General features: G+C 44.8%; 1 protein-coding gene across 4 annotated transcripts in view; it reads left to right on the forward strand.

Annotated features, from left to right (window-relative positions):
• The window catches only part of PDZRN3 (PDZ domain containing ring finger 3), a 240,068-nt gene that overhangs the window by 201,973 nt on the left and 19,340 nt on the right, over positions 1-18,755 (forward strand). For all 4 annotated transcript variants that reach the window (XM_058726209.1, XM_058726210.1, XM_058726212.1 and 1 more), the window contains one exon: positions 16,530-16,777. In XM_058726209.1, coding sequence (XP_058582192.1) covers positions 16,530-16,777 — 248 coding nt within the window. The remainder of the gene's footprint in view (positions 1-16,529; positions 16,778-18,755) is intronic.

Consider the following 18,755-nt stretch of genomic DNA (forward strand, 5'->3'; position numbering starts at 1 on the left):
GATCTGCAGCAGAAGCATCGTCAAAAGTCTGGACCAAGAAACTGTGTTCAGTTTCCTCCTTTGTTGAAAGGGAGGCAGTTCCAGAGCTGTTGGGGTTACGTCATTCATCCTGTGATGCCTCATTCAAGGGAGGTTCATCTTAGCACCGTGTTAAGGCAGGAGAGGAATTCATTTGCAAGTTATCCCAGTAGAGAGTCACCCTGTAGTTGTTGTAAGGCCAGCATTTATTTAAAAAAATTTTTTTTAATGTTTATTTTTGAGAGAGAGACAGAGACAGAGTGCAAGTGGGTGAAGGGCAGAGAGAGAGAGGGAGACACAGAATCTGAAGCAGGCTCCACGCTCTAAGCAGTCAGCACAGAGCCTGACACAGGGCTCGAACTCACCACAAGATCGTGACCTGAGCCGAAGTTGGACGCTTAACCGACAGAGCCACCCAGGTGCCCCAAGGCCAGCATTTATTGAGGGCCTGCTTTGTTCTCTGGCCCACATGCTGAGGGAAAGACTGAAACCAGCCCTGTGCTCCCAGCACTCATGGCCTGGCGTCTGTATGGCATGGTGTCACCTGTTACATATTGTCAAACAGTCAAGGCTCTGGGGACCAAGGGAGGAAGCCAGCATTTCCAGAGGAGGAGCAGCCACGCCTCCACAGTTGGGCTAAAAGAGTCATCTTTAGGGGTAAAAGGTCTCTAGGAGACAGACAGGTAAAGTGATGGCAGCGGCTGCGGGAAGGACAACTTGTGTGGACATCATTGGCCCCCACCGTAGCCACGTCATTTCTCTTAAAGGGGAAACAGGAAAACAGGCTTTCAAAAGAAGTACGAAAGGCCAAGTCTTCCCAAACGTAACACACAAAGGTAGAGACACACAGCGTGTTTGGAGGAAGTGCTCAGATTGTGTCACTTGTCCAACATGGTATTTATTGAACACATGTAGTGTGTGCCCCGTAGGAGGGGCCACTGGTGAGGATGCAGGGGCTGCAAGGCTTACGAAGTCATGATCTTAGCACCCGGAGGTGGAGGGAGATGAAAATGCATCGGTACCCAGCTCTGCGGGTGGCCGGTGCCGGGCAGGAGGGCCCCCCGTGCGGGGTGTAGGATTCAGTCACGGTGGCCAGGGTGGGCTTCCTGACCGTCTGAACGGAAGCCGTCAGCATCGGCCGGGCGGAGGCTGCAGGGCCAAAGGAGTCCTGGACTGAAGGAAAAGTATTTCATGACCGATACTCCCCTGTGCATACGTGCCCTGTGTTCTCTCGTATCCCAAGAGGGCTTGGCTGCCAGGGTGCCATCCCAAGCTTGACTTCTACTTGCCAAGCTAAAGCAGAGGAGAATATGTGAAGAGTATGAAAGGGCTGTGTAGCATGACTACACCGAAGATTTAAATAAAGAAATGCTCTGGAGAGGCATTAAAAATGTTAACCATATCCTCTCCAGATTAAAAAAGCCAATGGAGGGGGTAAGGGAACATAGTGTTCAACAACACATTTTTTAAAATGTATAGAGTCCTACGTTCGTAAAAATAAAAGGAACCTAGTAACACAACCCAGAGGGAGAGTGTGTGCACATCGTAGGATAGCAGTTAGAACAAGTGTATATACACTGCCAGACATTTCCTCTAGATACACACGGGGGATGTTACCCCTGGAAAACACATTTTTCAGTGAGCTCATCCATGAGGCAAGATGAAATGAGGTCAGAGAGAAGCTTCCAGAGCTTCAGACTCTTGGTTTCTAAGTCAACTAAGTAAAGGTTTAAAGGAAAAGAATCCCTGACCCAAACACCAGCAGCAGGCGGGGGAGACATCTTTACTGTTGCCTACAGGAGCTAAAGACAAACACTGTTCCCAAAGCTGGGCTCTGCCATTCCATGATGGGGATCCATATTTTGGCTGCCAGCCATCTGATTTATTTTTGTCAGTCCCACACCCCGTTTTGCTGAAACATAGCTGCAAGTGCATTTCCACTCAGCTGGGCACACTTGCTAAACTCTATGCGAACACCAGAACTAGAAATCTCACCCCAGTCCTCTCCTCCCCTCTGACAACTTTACTCTTTAAGAAATTCGTTAGACCCTTTTTCTGGCTTTAGGTTTGACATAACCAAAATCATGTACACATACTTCTGTTTCTCTCCCTCTATCTCTCTGTTCCCCCTCCCTCCATCTTTCCCTGTGTCCCCCTCCCTCCCTACTTCTCTCTCTCTCTCTCTCTCGCTCTCTCTCTCTCTCTCTCTCTGGAAAACCCCTGCATTTCCTCATATTCTAATTGCATTATCAAGTGTTGTGTTTGGATCATTAATTCCTTCCCAGACGATTTGCTCTTGGTAGGTTTCTAGCAAATGTTGCCCAGGTCTAATAAATCATCTTAGAAAATGCTGCAGGTTCTTGTCTGTCGCAGGGATGGGAGTCCGCACGCTAATTCCTGTGCCCTGCAAAGAGTTTTATCCTCTTTGCTCTCACAAAAGCAACCCGGTTAGCTTCTTCATTAAAGGTCACTAACAGTCTGACAGCAGAGGAGAGAGTTCACAATTGTGCTTTGGCCAGCCTCTCCTTGGAGTCGTCCATGGCTGGGTTCACTGGAATAGACTCCAGGTTATTTTGTCACCTAAACAAAGTCTCTCTAGGTGGCCACAGGCAAGGAGTCCGTCTCCTCTGTATCCCCTGCTGGACCCGAGAGGGGGTTGTCTGAAGGACCTGCCACGCTGATGTGATGCTTCTGGGTAACCAAAACTGAGAGCAAGAAAATGAAGTCAAGAGGTTGTAACAGTTGAGTATCCTTATCCTTGGGGACATACTTGATGCTCCCACAACGGGGCAGAGTTGCTGGAGCAGGAGATTGTGGAATTGAATCTAGAAGGGCTGTAATGTTCATCCTTTTCACACACATCTTTCATTTTATTTTTTATCTCTGTTAAGATCCAAAAACTTAGTATCATGGGCCTTCTCTATGCTGGAGTTCTGTGCAGCTTAAACTTGTAATTACTCTGCCATTCTTATTCCCCAGAATTTAATCACCAAAAAAGCGAAGATCAATTATTATAATGTGGTCATATTTTAAAGCCCTCGGTACCTGTGAAGTTGAGAGGGAGAGTCATTTTATTCCCTATTTTAGAGGCGATAAATATCCCACGATGTCATCATTATTCTTTTGGTGCCATTTATAAATCACACTTATAAATCTTTGAGAAAGAACTACCACCTTAAGTTTATTTTTGATTCATAAAGGTTCTAAATCTTACCAATTTCTGTTTCTTCCATGCCTCCAGAGTCCATCATTCCTGCTGACTTTCATTGGCTCTTCTTTCAAAGCTAATATTTCCAGAATTCTGCATTAATTTCTCCGTGATCACTAGGTAACTCTGTACTTCAGTGGAGACAACGTAAAGAGAATTTATATAGTCTATTGATAGAAAGTTGTCTCTCGTTGCAAGGGGAGTATCTGCAAACCATGAATCTCTTGGCAATTCACTGAAGATCTATCTGGATTCTTCGCTGCATGTTAAGTACTCTTAAATGCAATATTCTTAGACATAGTACAGATGAAGTGTGAGTGGGTAGGATCAAGTGTTTTGTCTTCTAGAAATTTTATTCAAATTTAGAAGTATATCTCAAACCAGCAGGAAAGAGACACATATTTTTCTCCTCTAACCTAAATTTTCTCAACACATAGAGCAATAATTCGCAATTAAAAACAGAGAATATTGTCACAGTTTAGGACAATACACACACATACCATCATCCCTCTCCAAAATGAGTGCATTGCCAAAAGCTAGGAGAATAAAATATGGAGCACATCCCCCCGACCCTGAGGACGCTGGAGTAGCAAAGGCCATCCTGCTAACTGCAGACTTTATTCTACAATTTGCCTCATGGGGATAATTAAGAGGGAAAAGATGATCAGGAAAATTTTTCATAATAAAAATGCTGAAAATTACCCATCATAATACCACTTGGAACTGTTGATGTCCAGTAAAGATTAAAACTAAAAATGTAGGAATTGTATAATTAGAGATGATGTGCTTTTTTTAAAAAAAAATACAGTTCTAAAACACCAATCATGTGGGAAAGCTTGTGCAAAGAACAAAGTATTTTAGGAGCAAATGCATGGGGCTTCTCCTGTTGAGGCTAGGGACTGTGTGTCCCATTGTGTAGAGAGAGGTGTTGAAATACGAGATTAAGTGGCTTTTTTAATCAGTTGGAAGCATAAACCATTCTTCTTCCTATAATCCAACCTTACTATGGTTTTCTAGCAAAAGAATGGACATGTCGGATTCTCTGACGCAGAGGCTCCTAACAATATAGTAGCTTCCGTTGGACAGGAACCAGCAGGTGGTGACATGGTGCCTCACCGCGCACGTGTGAGGGACCCCAAGAAGGAACTGTGATTAAGGATCCAGAACATTACAGGGAGTCTATATTCAAGTCTCTCTAAAATAAATAAATAAATAAATATTTAAAAAATATAGAAAACAAACAAAAAAGATTTCAAACCACTGTTGAAGTTCCACTAAAGATATAAGACACAAATCCACAAGAGTCAGGAAATTGTATTTAAAGTGTATCATCATTAGTTCTCATTTCTCCTGGCATCCATTGGTTTGTTACCTGACATTGGTGTTGTTGAAAAAGAGGAAATATCATAATCTTGTCAAGAGGAGTAAATAAAACACAGATCATTGAGGTCAAAAAGCTTCTTTTAAAATTTGATATCTTGGCCTGTGGCTCCTATAAGATTCAAGGACTTCGAAATGTCTCATGGAGCTGGTTTTCTTCCTGCTGAAGAGTTTCCTGTTTTAACATAAGACTAACATTACTCTCCTCCTAGTTGGACTATTTTAAATCGTGGCCCATCGTGAGAGCTCCACAGAATGCCTCAGGAAGTTGGTAGAAACAAGAGGCTAAAATTTGAAGGGACAACTTTGTAAGAAGATAATTGAGACCAGAGGTTCCTGTGCCTTTAGCTTTTCGCAGTTTAGTAGGAAGGGGTGGGTGAGTGAAGGTCCAAAACCAGTGTTTTCTCATTCTGCTCGTTAAACATGGACCATTACCAAGGGGAGTTTCTGGGATAGGTCCATGGACATAGTCACCTTGGTTCAGCCTGGCCCGGCTCACCCGTTCCCACCAAGCTGTCAACCGTGGATGTCTTTCTTAAGCCACGAATTTCCTGCTTCTCATCAGAGCCTTGCATTTCCTATCTGTGCCTCACCTGCCCCTTTTGTGACGAAGGCTCTTCTTCACTCTACCCCCCCATCTTGTGTACACCTAATCTTACCTTTGCTTTGGGCCGAGGTCAGGTCACAGTGCTCCAGCTGTGCAGGTCAGGGGTTAGAGGGTTAGAACCTATGCTTGAACTTGGGCAGACGTGATTCAAATCCCATCTCTACCGCTTAGGACTCACACAAGTCTTAGGATGCTGCTTTTAGCTCCTTGGGCTTTGATTTTCTCATCTATAAAAACAGAGAATGCCGCTGACCTCACCCATGACCTTCTTATTGGGAAGAGGGGATAGGATCATGCGTCTACAGCATTTAGCACAATTCCTGGCACAAAGCAAACATCCAGTACAAGTACTCCAGAATACTATATCCTTGAGGCGGATGCTGGGATCGAGAAAGGCTTCTTTCCCATAGACATGAGTGCAACACAAAATCTTTTTTATTGATGTCCTCACACAATGTATTTGCAGTCAGGTTTTACCAAGATTTGTCAGCCGGAATGTCTAGAAACCACACAGGGGCTGGTGTCTCCTGTGAGAGTGCTGATTTTGAGCCAGACCCTTTACACTGAATCTTGACAGCTCCATTTTCAGATGAGGTACAGGGAGAACTCTGGTAACTTGTCCAGGTTTGCAGGGTGGTGACAATGGTGACATTCAGCCCTGCCCCAGGGCCTTTGACACCGTTCAGTGATTACAGAAACCCTAGGAAGGAAGTGCTGGAATGACCTAAATTCTCAGTGGAGGACACTGAGGCGCACAGAGGTAGGGTAGTCCTCCTGGCATCCCATATGGTAAATGGCAGAGCAGAGATTCAGACCCCTTTGTGTCTCACCCCAGAGCCCAGACAGTGTTCACTCTTCACCCAGTGTCACCGAGCTTTGGTTACCACTTGATCAGTGCCTGGCACATAGTGGGTTCCCCAATAATTCTTGAAATGAATGAGGATAACAGACAGCTAACATTTATTGAGCACTCACTCTCCCGGGGCGCAAACCCTAACTACTTTCTATGTATGGCCTCATGAATTCTAACAACAACCCAGTGAGTTAGGTCCGTCTGTTGACCCATTTTACAGATAAGAATGCTGAGTCACCAGGAGGTTAATTGCTCAAGATGACTTAACACAAAAGTGATCAGCCTGTATTTAAACTGAGGCAGTCTGGGGCGCCTGGGTGGCTTGGTCGGTTAAGCGTCCGACTTCGGCTCAGGTCATGATCTCACGGTCTGTGAGTTCAAGCCCTGCGTCGGGCTCTGTGCTGACCACTCAGAGCCTGGAGCCTGTTTCAGATTCTGTGTCTCCCTCTCTCTCTGCTCCTCCTCTGTTCATGCTCTGTCTCTCTCTGTCTCAAAAATAAATAAACGTTAAAAAAAATTAAAATAAAATAAACTGAGGCTGTCACCCCCCAGAGCCGAAGAGTCTTAACACATGTGAAACTAACCCCTTCCTTATCTTGCACAGCTTCATGCAATCTCCATTATGATCCTATTTGAAACTTAAATGACCATGGTCACATAAAACATCATTAAACATTTGTCTTAATATTCTTTTAATTTCTGCATGACAGCAGTTGTTTGCCAGAGTCTTCCTATATGTCCTTTTCTTTATGATTAGAGGCTTGAGGGTGGAATTTTATCTTAAACACTCCCCTAGTCTTTGAGGAAAACAGCTAACAAATTTAAGTTTATAAGAGATATTTATGAGACCAATATGAAGTTCACACCAGGGAGATGGAAATGACATAATAAAATGGTTTTCATAAGGCCTTGGGTGCGATGCTTGCAAAAATGTAACCACACCTTTCCCCTTTGATTGGCGGCTGTATTGCTTTTATGGATCATTGCATGCAATAAAATTGACATGTAGAGGGGTGCCTGGGTGGCTCAGTTGGTTAATCGTCCGACTTCGGCTCAGGTCACGATCTCAAGGTTGTAAGTTCGAGGCCCACGTCCGGCTCTGGGCTGATGGCTCAGAGCCTGGAGCCTGCTTCCGATTCTGTGTCTCCCTCTTTCTCTGTCCCCCCCCCCCCCCCGTTCCTGCTCTGTCTCTGTCTCTCTCAAAAATAAACGTTAAAAAAATTTTTTTTAAATAAAATTGACATGTATAAAGCTTGGCTACCTCTGAACTAAGTGTGCCTCTCCCAGTGCGAGGTAGAAGGCACTGGCATCTTGAACCAGAGGTCTGCAGCTACACAGATGCTCTCCGGCCTTTCCATGTCATCTGTAAAATGCAGATAATGTTACATGATCTCCCCCACATGAAGATCACCTGGGTAAATGCATGCACAGTGCTTAGAATAGCGTCTGGCACAGAGGGAGCTCTGTGCCCCTGTTGCCTTGATGATGACGGAAGTGTCCGAAACTCCTGCATTTCGCTGTGGCCATTATGGCCGCTCATTAGATACCCAGGTGAGCAGTGGAGCGCAGGGAGATAATGCCTCCTCTCCCAGACTCGGCAACAGGGTAGTACTCGGGAAGGACACGTTTTTGGCCTAGGGATAAGGGAGCTGAGCCCCCCGACAGAGCTCTCTGTGTGTCCAGGGCAAAAATGCAGGTGCCCAGAGGCCAAGTGTTCACATGCTTCCACTGTACGGGCTTTCGGGCCTCGTGGCAGCCAGCAGAGGGACCCCTGCCTGCCCTTCCTTTGGCAGGGACGGGTAGAAAAGGGCTCCCTTTCTTCTGAGCCCACCCACCCTACTCACCTCCTTGTTTGGGCACCCGGAGCACAGCTCAGTCTGCCCAACCAGAAGCAGTGATCCCTGGAGGAGGGTGTGGGGGAAGAGGGCAGGGGGATGGGGAGGGGAGAAGGAGAGAGAAGAGAATGGTCAAGGAAAAGAAACCATTTTGCATTTTGTGATTTTTCTATAAGGTCTGTAACGTTGGCCTTTGTCTTCTCCTTCCCCTATAATGGGAGGTTTTGCGTTTTCACTTGAAGCGGCCCCGCCTCACCTCATGCAGTACAGAACCCACGGAGGACAGGAAAGCTTGGGTAGAGCTGCCGTGCTCTTTCGCAGACATCCCATAACCTTTCTGGGCCTCATGGTTCACACCGTCCACAAAGCAGAGGATACTTTCCTTGATAGCATGTGGATCCTATTGAGGATGCCACGCTATATTATTTAACTTTGAAAATGCTTCTCACTAAATATGCATGTATGTAAAAATATATAAAACATATGTTTTATTCTCATTCGAAACTTGGAACTTCTAAAGTAGACTCCATCAGATTTGTGTTCAACTTAGCTAAGCATATAAGATCATAGAGCAGAAAATATATTTTTGTGTAAGGGTAGAAAGGACCACGAAAGGACCATGCCAGCAGATGTGCACAGTGAGGGGACTGTGTCTGCAAACGAATGAATAGGTCACTCAGGTGACTTGTTGGCAAGCCTTCTGCATTCCAGCAGGTCTCTGTGTGCTATGGGGAACAAAAGACACGGTTCAGGCCCTCATGGACTTTAAGACCTGGTGAGAAAATGCAGGCAGTCAATAGAAAAATAACTATGTGATTATACATCAAGGAAAATGCTGTGAATTCTACTCAGTGACCTCTCCTTGTGTGAATATTCTCCAGCATCAATACACTCGTGTACAAATGGACACTGGGCGGGTGGTTGGATCTTAAGAATTGGTCAAGGCTTTTCCAGATGAGTATGAAGAATAAGAGAAGGGCGAGGGTGGTTGGAGGCATTTGGAAGAATGTCTGCCAGGAGTGAACGGTGACAGACCGTGGAATGTGATCAACCATTTTTAACTGAATTTAAACTTGAAACCAATCCCTGCTGCAAAGGCATTAAGGATACAACTGGAGAAGACTTGTTCCAAAGAACTTATGAATCATAGAAAGTAGGGGAGACTTAGCTATAGGAACACCTTGTTTCCAAGAACACGACACTGGGCTTTCCTATGTTGAGTTGCATTTTTAAATTATCACCTTTAAGATGATTTTTTTTAAAAATGTGCATGTTTGGGGCACCTGGGTGGCTCAGTTGAGCATCCAACCATCCAACTGCAGCTCAGGTCATAACCTCATGGTTCGTTCGTAAGTTCGAGCCCCACATTGGGCTCTCTGCTGACAGCATAGGGAGCCCACTTTGGATCCTCTGTCCCCCTCTCCAGCTGCCCCTCTCTCTCTCTCTCTCTCTTTCTCAAAAATATATTTTTTGAAATGTGCATGTTTATCTTAAGATGTAGAGTAATTTAAATATGTTGTAGTTTAATGGACATTTGGAGGTCATCACAATGGGACTTTGGGGTGATGCCATCACGGCTTCTTTGTAAAGGAGATGAAATATTAAGGTAGATTTTTACTTGAGAAGAAAGCATTTTACAGTATTTTGGGACTAACTTTACAAAAAACTAAGTACACAGATGATTTTTAGCCTCGCTTTCTTGAAGACATGTTACCCATTTTATTATTTAGAGGCTGGCAGCCAGGAATACTCTCTCTTTAAGAAAACAAGTACAGGATTTTAAAATCTGAGATACTTAAGTCAGACATCAGGAAGGCCCCTCTCACAGGATAGTTACCTCAACTATAAATTCAGGTGTGCACAGCACGCAGGTGCAGTATGGCAGGTGATCTTCCCCTTGGAGAGGGAGCAAGCCCAAGGAACCAGCATCAGGATACATTTAGAAGTTAACATGGACAAACTCTAGTGTGGTCCGTGGTAGGTATCATACAAGAGATTTAAGGGTTTTTAAAAAAATGTTTATTTACCTTGGGAGAGAAAGTAGGGGAAGGGCAGAGAGACAGGAGAGAGAGAGGATCCCAGGCAGGCTCCATGCTGTCGGCACAGGGCCTGACACGGGGCTCAATCCCACGAACCGTGAGATCATGACCTGAGCCGAAACCAAGAGTTGGATGCCTAATGGACTGAGCCACCCAAGCAGGCATGCCTTAAGTTTTTACATCAAAGAAATTGAAATCTATGCAAGTGTTGTCTATTTACACATGGACATCACATAGTAAAGTGAGGGTTTTCCACAGAAACAAGTTACTGCCAACACTGTTTGTTCATTAAGACTCCCTTTCCTTTTTTTAAAAATTTGTTTAACATTTATTTATTTTTGAGAGAGAGAGACTGAGCATGAGCAGGGTAGGGGCAGAGAGAGAGGGAGACACAGAATCTTAAGCAGGCTCCAGGCTCTGAGCCCTATGTGGGGCTCGAACCCATGAACTGCGAGATCATGACCTGAGCCGAAGTGTGATGCTTAACTGATTTAGCCACCCAGGTGCCCCCAACTCCTGTTTCTTCTTAACAGACATAACACCTACATTTTAGATAAGTTGGCCTTCGCTATGTCAAGCCCCAGAGCAGACTATACATTTGAAATAAATTAAGACAGAACGAGGAGTTTTCCAAATGAAGAACCATTTTTTTCAGCCCAAATCAGGGCTTGAAACCTTTTACTTGTTGGTATGTAGTTTATTATTGTCTGCTACTTCCATTGGAACCTAAGTTTTAATTAGTTTGACAACACAGGTGTGATATTTTACAGAATGAAATCACTGCCCCTGTATTTAATTAAATGAACCCTATGAAAGTTGTGTTTTAGCCAGGGGCGTAATTGATAGGAGGCTGGATTCAAAATTGCGTTAGCACTTTATATTGGGGTTGGGGGTCGTTTGCACATGCAGTAGAAATAGAGGTGATTGCAGTATGTTGATCCTCAGAAATCAAATGTCTTCCCATAAATAGATACTTATTTTCTAATTTAGAGACCTTGTGGTATATCTTTTCCCAGTATTACATATGCACGTATCCCGAACTGCTCACAGTTAAGTTATACAGCACTGTGCAAGCTTTCCAAGCTCCTGTTTTGAAAGGCGATACTACAGATGTATGACGTGACCTTCACCAATGGCATTTCTAGGTAGACAGTGACGACCCAGGTCCCCCCCCCTACTCTGGGTTATGGGCTCAATTTGTGTTCCAGGATGTGTAGTCTGTGGGAACATTCTGGCCACCTCAGCAAATCAGATCCCTCACGAAATGTCTTAGGGCAAATGCTGCCCACAACAACATTCCTTCTGACCATTTCTTGAGTGGCTCGCACATGCCCTAGCCTCATTTCTGCACCAGAAATTTTCCCAAGTGGCATCCTGATGTCTTCCAAGAGAGGAACGACTCTCACTGGATAACCTCAGCAGATGTTTTCTCAGGAACTGAATGACCGGAAGATGGACAGATGGGTTGTCCGTGAAATCTACTCCCAAATGGAAACGCCTCTCAGCTTTGTGTTAGTTCTCAGGACCTTGGAGAAGACCGTCACGAGTGCCTCATACAAAGAGCTGCAGGCTTGTTACCCAGGCCTAATCGGAACCAGGAATCATTCCACACCCTCGAAATAATTGTCTTGTCTCAGGAGACCTTACACTAACGGACCTCTTGAAGGTTCCTTAGTGTCATGTCATATTTGTGGCAATGATGTCTGCCTTGAGACAGACTGATTGGATTCTCACCATAATTGCACCTAAGTCCCAAGGGGCCAGCCAGAGCCTTAGGTGAATAACTTAAGCCTTTAATTTATAATAAAGATAAAGTTTGCAATCAGCATTTCTGGTTCCAAAACATTCCATTTACTTGGTTTTAGAGCTGCATAAACTGTTTTAAAAGCAATCTGTTCAATTGGGCGAGTTAATGATATTTAATTTGACCGGGCCAAACGTCACCGGATGAGCATTCCATCTGTAATTGCAGCCATCATCATAGCCGTTCTGTGTAATGTAGATGTAATGCTAATCCTGAGAATAAAGGCTGTCATTCTCGGATGGTTGACAGTGTACCGGAGTTATCCCCTCGCTAAGGCTCTCAGTGATGTGATTCCAAGATGACAGTGTAATAAGTGTTATGTGCACAAGGTAATTCAAAACAAATTTGGCTGCAAAAATGGATCGTCTAGGATAGTACACTCCTGCCTTGTCTCATCATCCTTTAAGAGAATGTAATGATCCCTAAAATACCCTGTCAAGAAGCTTGTGTGGCAGGGGTCAAGTCTTTAAAATTTATCTCTTGCACCCCTGACCCCTCCCCCCCCCACCCCCATGGGAGAATCCGAACTCGAGGACTTGAAAATATTAATGTATATGTTGGTAGTCCGGGAACAGGAGATAGGTAGGGAGCCTTTCAGTACACAAATGTCTCTTAAGACTACCTAATTAAGCTGCATTTTGCTGCTTTGATTTATAGATGATTTTCTCTTGGGGAAAATGTGACTATTCTGGTATAGGATCCCCATTAGTACTAGTATCTTAGTAAATTTCCTGTTATTTGCATGTGAGGCACTACAAGTACATTATCTCACTAAACTTTATAATAACCCTAAGAGGCACAATACTATAATTACATTTATTTTGCAGATGAGGTAACTGAGACTCAGAATAGTCAAGTTGTCCAAAGCCCACAATCAGGACCCCACCCCTGTGGGGTCTCATAGTCGCAGACACTGTGCACTCCATCCCTGAGCTGTAACCTAAGGAAGGAGGAGCTCATTTAGATGGTGCACAGGGTTTAATGGAACTGCCTTTGATTAGCATACACACATGGCACTGGGCTCCTGAAACTGTTCTGGTGAGCACAGGTGCCAGAAAGGCCTCTCTTTGGAACTCAGCCATATGTGGAAGTGACGTCCCGGAGGGGGGACGGAACGTCACTTCACAGTCACCCCAACATTCCAGGCCTCCCCCTTTGGCTTTGCCATTGCTTTCCTTCAACCTAGGCTGTAGAGATGTTATGGATGTTGTCGGACCAGCGCCTTTTAACAATGTCAGAGGCGGGAAGGGGTTGGAAAAGCCTTCCTGCTTTTTGTAACTGTGTGCATGGAGATGCAAGGCAGCTGTCTGCCCCCGAGAATCCTCTTAGCTTAGACTAATTCACATGGGTCCTTAGTGTTTCTTTTTGTAGGTACCATTTAAACATCTGCTCAGTCTTGTAGCACTGATGCATAAAATCTAATATTTGCCATCACTTTTCTATAAAAATGAGCTGATTAAGATCCACTCCCAATCAGAAAAGCATTTTTACAAATTCTTTTATACAGATAGAAGGATGTGTCTAGGAACACATCAGAATACATTCCTGCCTAATTTTACAATACATTTGTGTGATATTTACACCTACTGGGACGTTCTGGGCTGCAAGCAGTGAAGATTTAAGTTAAAATGGTTAAAGTAGTCTAAAGGATAAGGAATGTGGTATTGAATATGATAAGAAATTTCGGGGTAAGAGGTTCTAAGCTTGGTTAGTTCATTTGCTCAGTGATATCATCAGAGACTCCAGTTCTCCCATTTTTCTGCTCTGATTCCCTCAGTATGTTGTTAATCTGGCCTCAGAGACTGGCTCTTAACATGATCCCAACATACTCCCCTGAGTTTAAGCAACACATGCAGATGACCTGCCCAGAGGCAGAAAAGGGCCATTCCTACTTCGTGTCCTATTTTAAGAACAAACAAGACCTCAAAAGATTCCCAGTCTTATCCTACTAGTCAGAAGAAGTATGTTGCCTGTCCGTGCTTAAATCCATCACCGAAGGAACAAGACGATCATAATGGGTCCAAGTCAATCAGACCCACACCTCAGTCTTCCCAGGAGGGAAAGCTCTCTGATCTGGTGGAAAGGAAACAAAATCTACTCTCTCTCAGCAGAGAGGAAGTACATGGGTCAAGGAGGGATGCTAGTTGACCAGGTAGCTGACATTGTCTGCTGTTGTATTTGCAAGACCTAATTGTATATTTAAAAACCAGACTCCTAAGGGCAACTGAGTGGCTCAGTCAGTTAAGCGTTTGACTCTTGGTTTAAGCTCAGGTCATGATCTCGAAGTTTCATGAGGTCGAGCCTTACATGGACTCTGTCTGCACTGATAGTGCAGAGCCTGCTTGAGATTCTCTCTCTTTTTCAGCCCCTCCCCTGCTTGCACTCTCTCTCTCTCAAAATAAATAAAACTTAAAAAAAAAAAAAAAGTAGACTCCAAGGATGGATTCTTTTTTAGACACAACTAAAAGACTCCTGGAAGAAAATCTCTTGTTCATTCCCTTTCGGCAAAAGGCCTGGTATTTACGTGTCAATAGAGAAAGCATAGATTGGATATATCTTGTGAGACCCATTCAGAAGTCTTCACGTTTGAGTTCATTGGGAGTAAAAACTACATGTGGTACGAGCCAGCCTTAGACTGACTACTGAGGGCAGAGGACGAACGTGGCTAGCTGGCCTGGGCCACACCCACATCTCCTGCCCATGGTGCCTCTGGCGTTAATTTAACCTAGGGACAAATTGACTATCACACTGTAAATTCCTGTATTACTTGACTCTTGGTGTCAGGCACTAGTGGAAAGTAAGGCTCAGAGTTTCTGCCACAGCATGAAGTTCACAGATCTCCACGTTGCTGTTGAACCACCCACCCCCTCCCCCTTCCTTCCCAGCCCAAGCCTTCAGCACGCTGGGCTCTGAGCAAGGAGGGGGTCAAGACGGTCAGCTGTTTGGAAAGCTGGAAAGAATTCCTTTGTGTCCTTTTACCCCCTTCTTAAGGGAGGAGGGGTGAAGACAGTTGGGGTGTTAAACCCCGGTGTTGCCCATCCTCGCGGGTTGAGGAAGCGGGGCTCTTGTTTGAGAGCAAATAGTGCTTCGGCGAAGGGTGCATTTGAACCATTGTGTAGCCCAGGGTTCTTGTTCCGTGACTCCCTTGTGATGTAAGCAAATTACTTAAGTAGATTGAATCCAGATCATTAATAATCTCCACTGGCACAATGCACTTGGGCTTCATTACAAGGAAAGAGTCCGACATCTATTCTTTAACCCAGCGGTTGTTTACAAGACACTCGGTCCTGAGAGTTCTTGTCCCTGTAGGGCCCGAGTGAAGGGGCTTAGCAAAAATAGAAAAATGGCTGCGTAATCAATACTCGTGTTCTGCTCGGACAAAGAAACCAAAGTGCCCTCTGCCTCAGAGGAGGGACCCTAACTGTCAGTGTGCTTTGAAGTACAAGATAATGGGGGGGGGGGCGGGGGCTAAGGGGAGGATGTGTATGTCAGACAAGAAAAGGCTCAGGGTTCATTTTGACATTTATAAAGAAATACTACAAACATGCCTATTGAAAAAATGGAATATTAATCTAAGAGGTTTAAATTCAGGACTTCCTGTGTTAAGTGACATGAACTTGTCAGTGTTCTCCAGAGATGTGAGAAGCTGAGGAACATTTGCAGAGGTATATGCTGCAGAATTTGGTTCCTATACAGTCATCTTATATCTGACTTTAAAAAAGCAAACCAACCGCTTGGGGAAAAATATTGAAATACGCCGGAGCCTGATAACTCGCATGCAGTGTTGCCACTTGACATTATCAGACTGTTGGAACGTGGGGTCAGTTAAATAGTTGGGCTAACGGGTTGCTGGGAATGGCTTCATTTCTAGAAATAAGGTTCTGGCTTCTGTTTCCTCTTGCGCAAGCCGTGCTAAAGATAGCCGTGTTGACTGAGTTTTTATCGGATGCTGCCTCCAGGATTCTTTCCAGTGGTACAGAGTTGCGACCCACCACTACATAGGTGATCTCTTGTGGTTTATTCGAGGCTGTCGGAGGAGGGAGATGGACGTGATTTTTGCTCTGCCAACTTCTCAGGCTATGTTGAGAGAAGGGTTGAGCGGTGGCTTCATGGAAGTCATGCCGTAGACGGTAGACACTCAGTAAACACAGGCACTGGGGATGCGGCTGCAGCAAAGGCCGTACACAGGGAGAAACAGGACCGCAGTCACACTAGCTGTCGTTTCCCGAACGTCAGCCAGAATGCCAGCCATTTGTGTACTTCCTTGATAGCGGCCATATCCACCTACGGCCTGGATTATCATTTCCTGAGTATTTCTAATTGACTTTTTTTGAAAGGAAAAAAAAAAAAAAGCAAAGCATTTAAAAAGAAAACTTCCTATCACTCCCATAAAGGGAAAGCTAATGTCACCTGACATAATACACCCCATTAAAACATAACAATGTAATTAATTTCCAGTTAGCTATTATTGCCTGATAAAGGCTCGGAGCCCGGAGGCTGCTCTTTTCTCTCACAAGCAAGATTAGCAGGTGATGAACCTGTGTTAAAGACATCCCAGTAGGAAGCCAAGACTTCCCCACTGTGAGATTTATTATTTAATACCAGATCTGGAGTCTTTCAAACTCATTCCCATCCCACTAGGCATTCCTTAGGAAACCTAAACCAGAGAGAACTGCAATTGTTGGACACCCTCGAGTTGTTATTTTTACGCGTTCATCCAGGAGAACAATCTTCCCTGCTTCTGCTTGACTATAAGCCTCTCTCACCCTAAATATTTTTCCACAGGTCAACGGCAAAGACTTATCCAGAGCAACTCATGACCAGGCTGTGGAAGCTTTCAAGACGGCCAAAGAGCCCATTGTGGTACAGGTGTTGAGGAGAACCCCACGGACCAAAATGTTCACGCCTCCATCCGAGTCGCAACTGGTGGACACAGGAACCCAGACCGACATCACCTTCGAGCACATCATGGCTCTCACGAAGATGTCCTCTCCCACCCCACCTGTGTTGGATCCCTATCTCCTGCCAGAGGAGTAAGTCACGTGACCATACAACGCTAACGTGTTAAGTGTGGTAAAGTAGCCCAGTGAAGCTGGTTTCTTCCCTTCCATGTGGTGAAAAAAAAACTGATGTCTCTTACAATTTTCCTCCACGTTGCCCATGCTTAACTTTATCGTTTATAGAGGCAGTCAATTGAATCCTGCTCAAAACCGCACCGACATATTAATTACTTTATTATAACCCTGGAGCAGAGTTACTCAAATTATATTCCCAAAACAAAATGACTTACAAATGTCGTCAAAGTTATTTCAGAATAAAATGTAATCACCACAAATGGCAATGTGAAGGTTTGGCGTTAAAACTAGAGGGAATGCTGATGATTCTTTTAAATAGACAACAAAGTATGTTGGGAGCGTAAAGAGAGCCCTGAAGGTTGTGTGTTCTGCTTTCTTGGGTCTCGTTTCAAACCTGGATCTGTGTTAATAAGCCCACACGTGCCTCATATAAGTACCGAATTTACCGATTAAGTAACAGCTGCGGTCCAACACCCCGCATTAATCACCCTCCACATGACTCTCCTCTTACCTTCCTTCCTGCCAGAGATACAGAGGAGCTCAGAGCCTTCAGTCAGACAAGCCCAATGCTCAGACTCATCCCTAGCTGGGCAGCTGGAGTAATTTACTTTATCCCCGTGTTAATAGAGGAAAAATAGTAATAGCATTTAGAGTACAGTGTTGGATTAAAGGAAATAATGTGTGGGAATTTCTCCCTAATAAGTGGCAGCAGGAATCATCATTAATTCAGTGACAGATTAAATATTTAGGGGAAGAAAATGAAGAGCAAGACATTTTTTAAGACAGACCACTGGCTGAGAAGACGGCCCCTTTAAGATAGCTTTTCCCTTGTGATTTTGCATATTTGAGGGCAATGTGTCCACTTCCCCACCTCAGCCTCTCTAGGTGATGTGAGAGTCACTCCTGGCTCTTCGTGTCTTGCTCCTTGTTCAGATCATAGACTTGTGCTTTATTTTAAAGGGCGTTTTTCCTCTTCTGTGGCAAACTTCTGAGTGATACCTGTTGGGTTTCTGCTAGTAACTCAGAAGCAGGAGTGAGCACACGTTCCCTGTGGTTCTGTCAGGTGCCAGACAGAGGCTTGCCTTTCATCCCGTGGTGCTATCTGTTAGCCGTTATAGGAACCCAGGGTCGATTGCCCAGGCCCGACAAAGTCATCTCCCCTGCAGTGGACAGTGTGTAAGGGGAAAGGAGGGGCCACCGATCACATCCATGCTCAGGGCACATGGTAGTGTGCAAAGAACTGTTAGCTCATTTATGCCTCACGAGTGCCCCTCCCATGCAGTGGGGAACTCACATGCTCACCCGTTCTCCTCAGCTTACGTAGGCAGCTGGATTGAAAGGCAGGTCCCGCATCACCTCAACTCCCAGCTCTTAGTCACCGCTGCTCGGTTGCGTCCCAGTTGGTCCTGTGAAAGAATTGCCTGATTCACTGAGTACCATCATTCATGCCAGTTACTTGACTTTATAGACCAAAACTGCCTCCCAGTATTGATGAGGCCTTTATGGCAAGTCCTGACTCTCAGATGGTGAACTGTCACAGTGATGGGCCTTTTAGAAACCAGACCTTTAATTTCCTCTTAAGTCTAGTTAACATGACATGACTTACCCCCAAGGGGAAACTTGAGAAATGTCAGTAGAGTGCAGAGGTCAGACCAGGTTCTGGCTGCAAGGTCAGAGGAGAGCAAGAGTACGCATCGGGATTGAAAGGGGAGTGTTAACTTGATGCTTGAAAGCCCAGGCCTTCCAACAGCATCCTCAGTACTAAAAGCCCCTTAAGTGCTGGCAGTATGTTTACCTGATAGGCCCTGATAGGTCCAGAAAACTGAAAGCCAGCCCTCGTTGGAATGACCATTCATGTCTGGTCTGTTTTTTCAAAAGTAAGTGCGTGGGAGGGAAGACCAGAGCCCATTGATTGCTGTGCTGACCTTTGAGAACA

The sequence above is a fragment of the Neofelis nebulosa genome, chromosome 4 (genome assembly GCF_028018385.1).
Source record: "Neofelis nebulosa isolate mNeoNeb1 chromosome 4, mNeoNeb1.pri, whole genome shotgun sequence".
Lineage (NCBI taxonomy): Eukaryota > Metazoa > Chordata > Mammalia > Carnivora > Felidae > Neofelis > Neofelis nebulosa.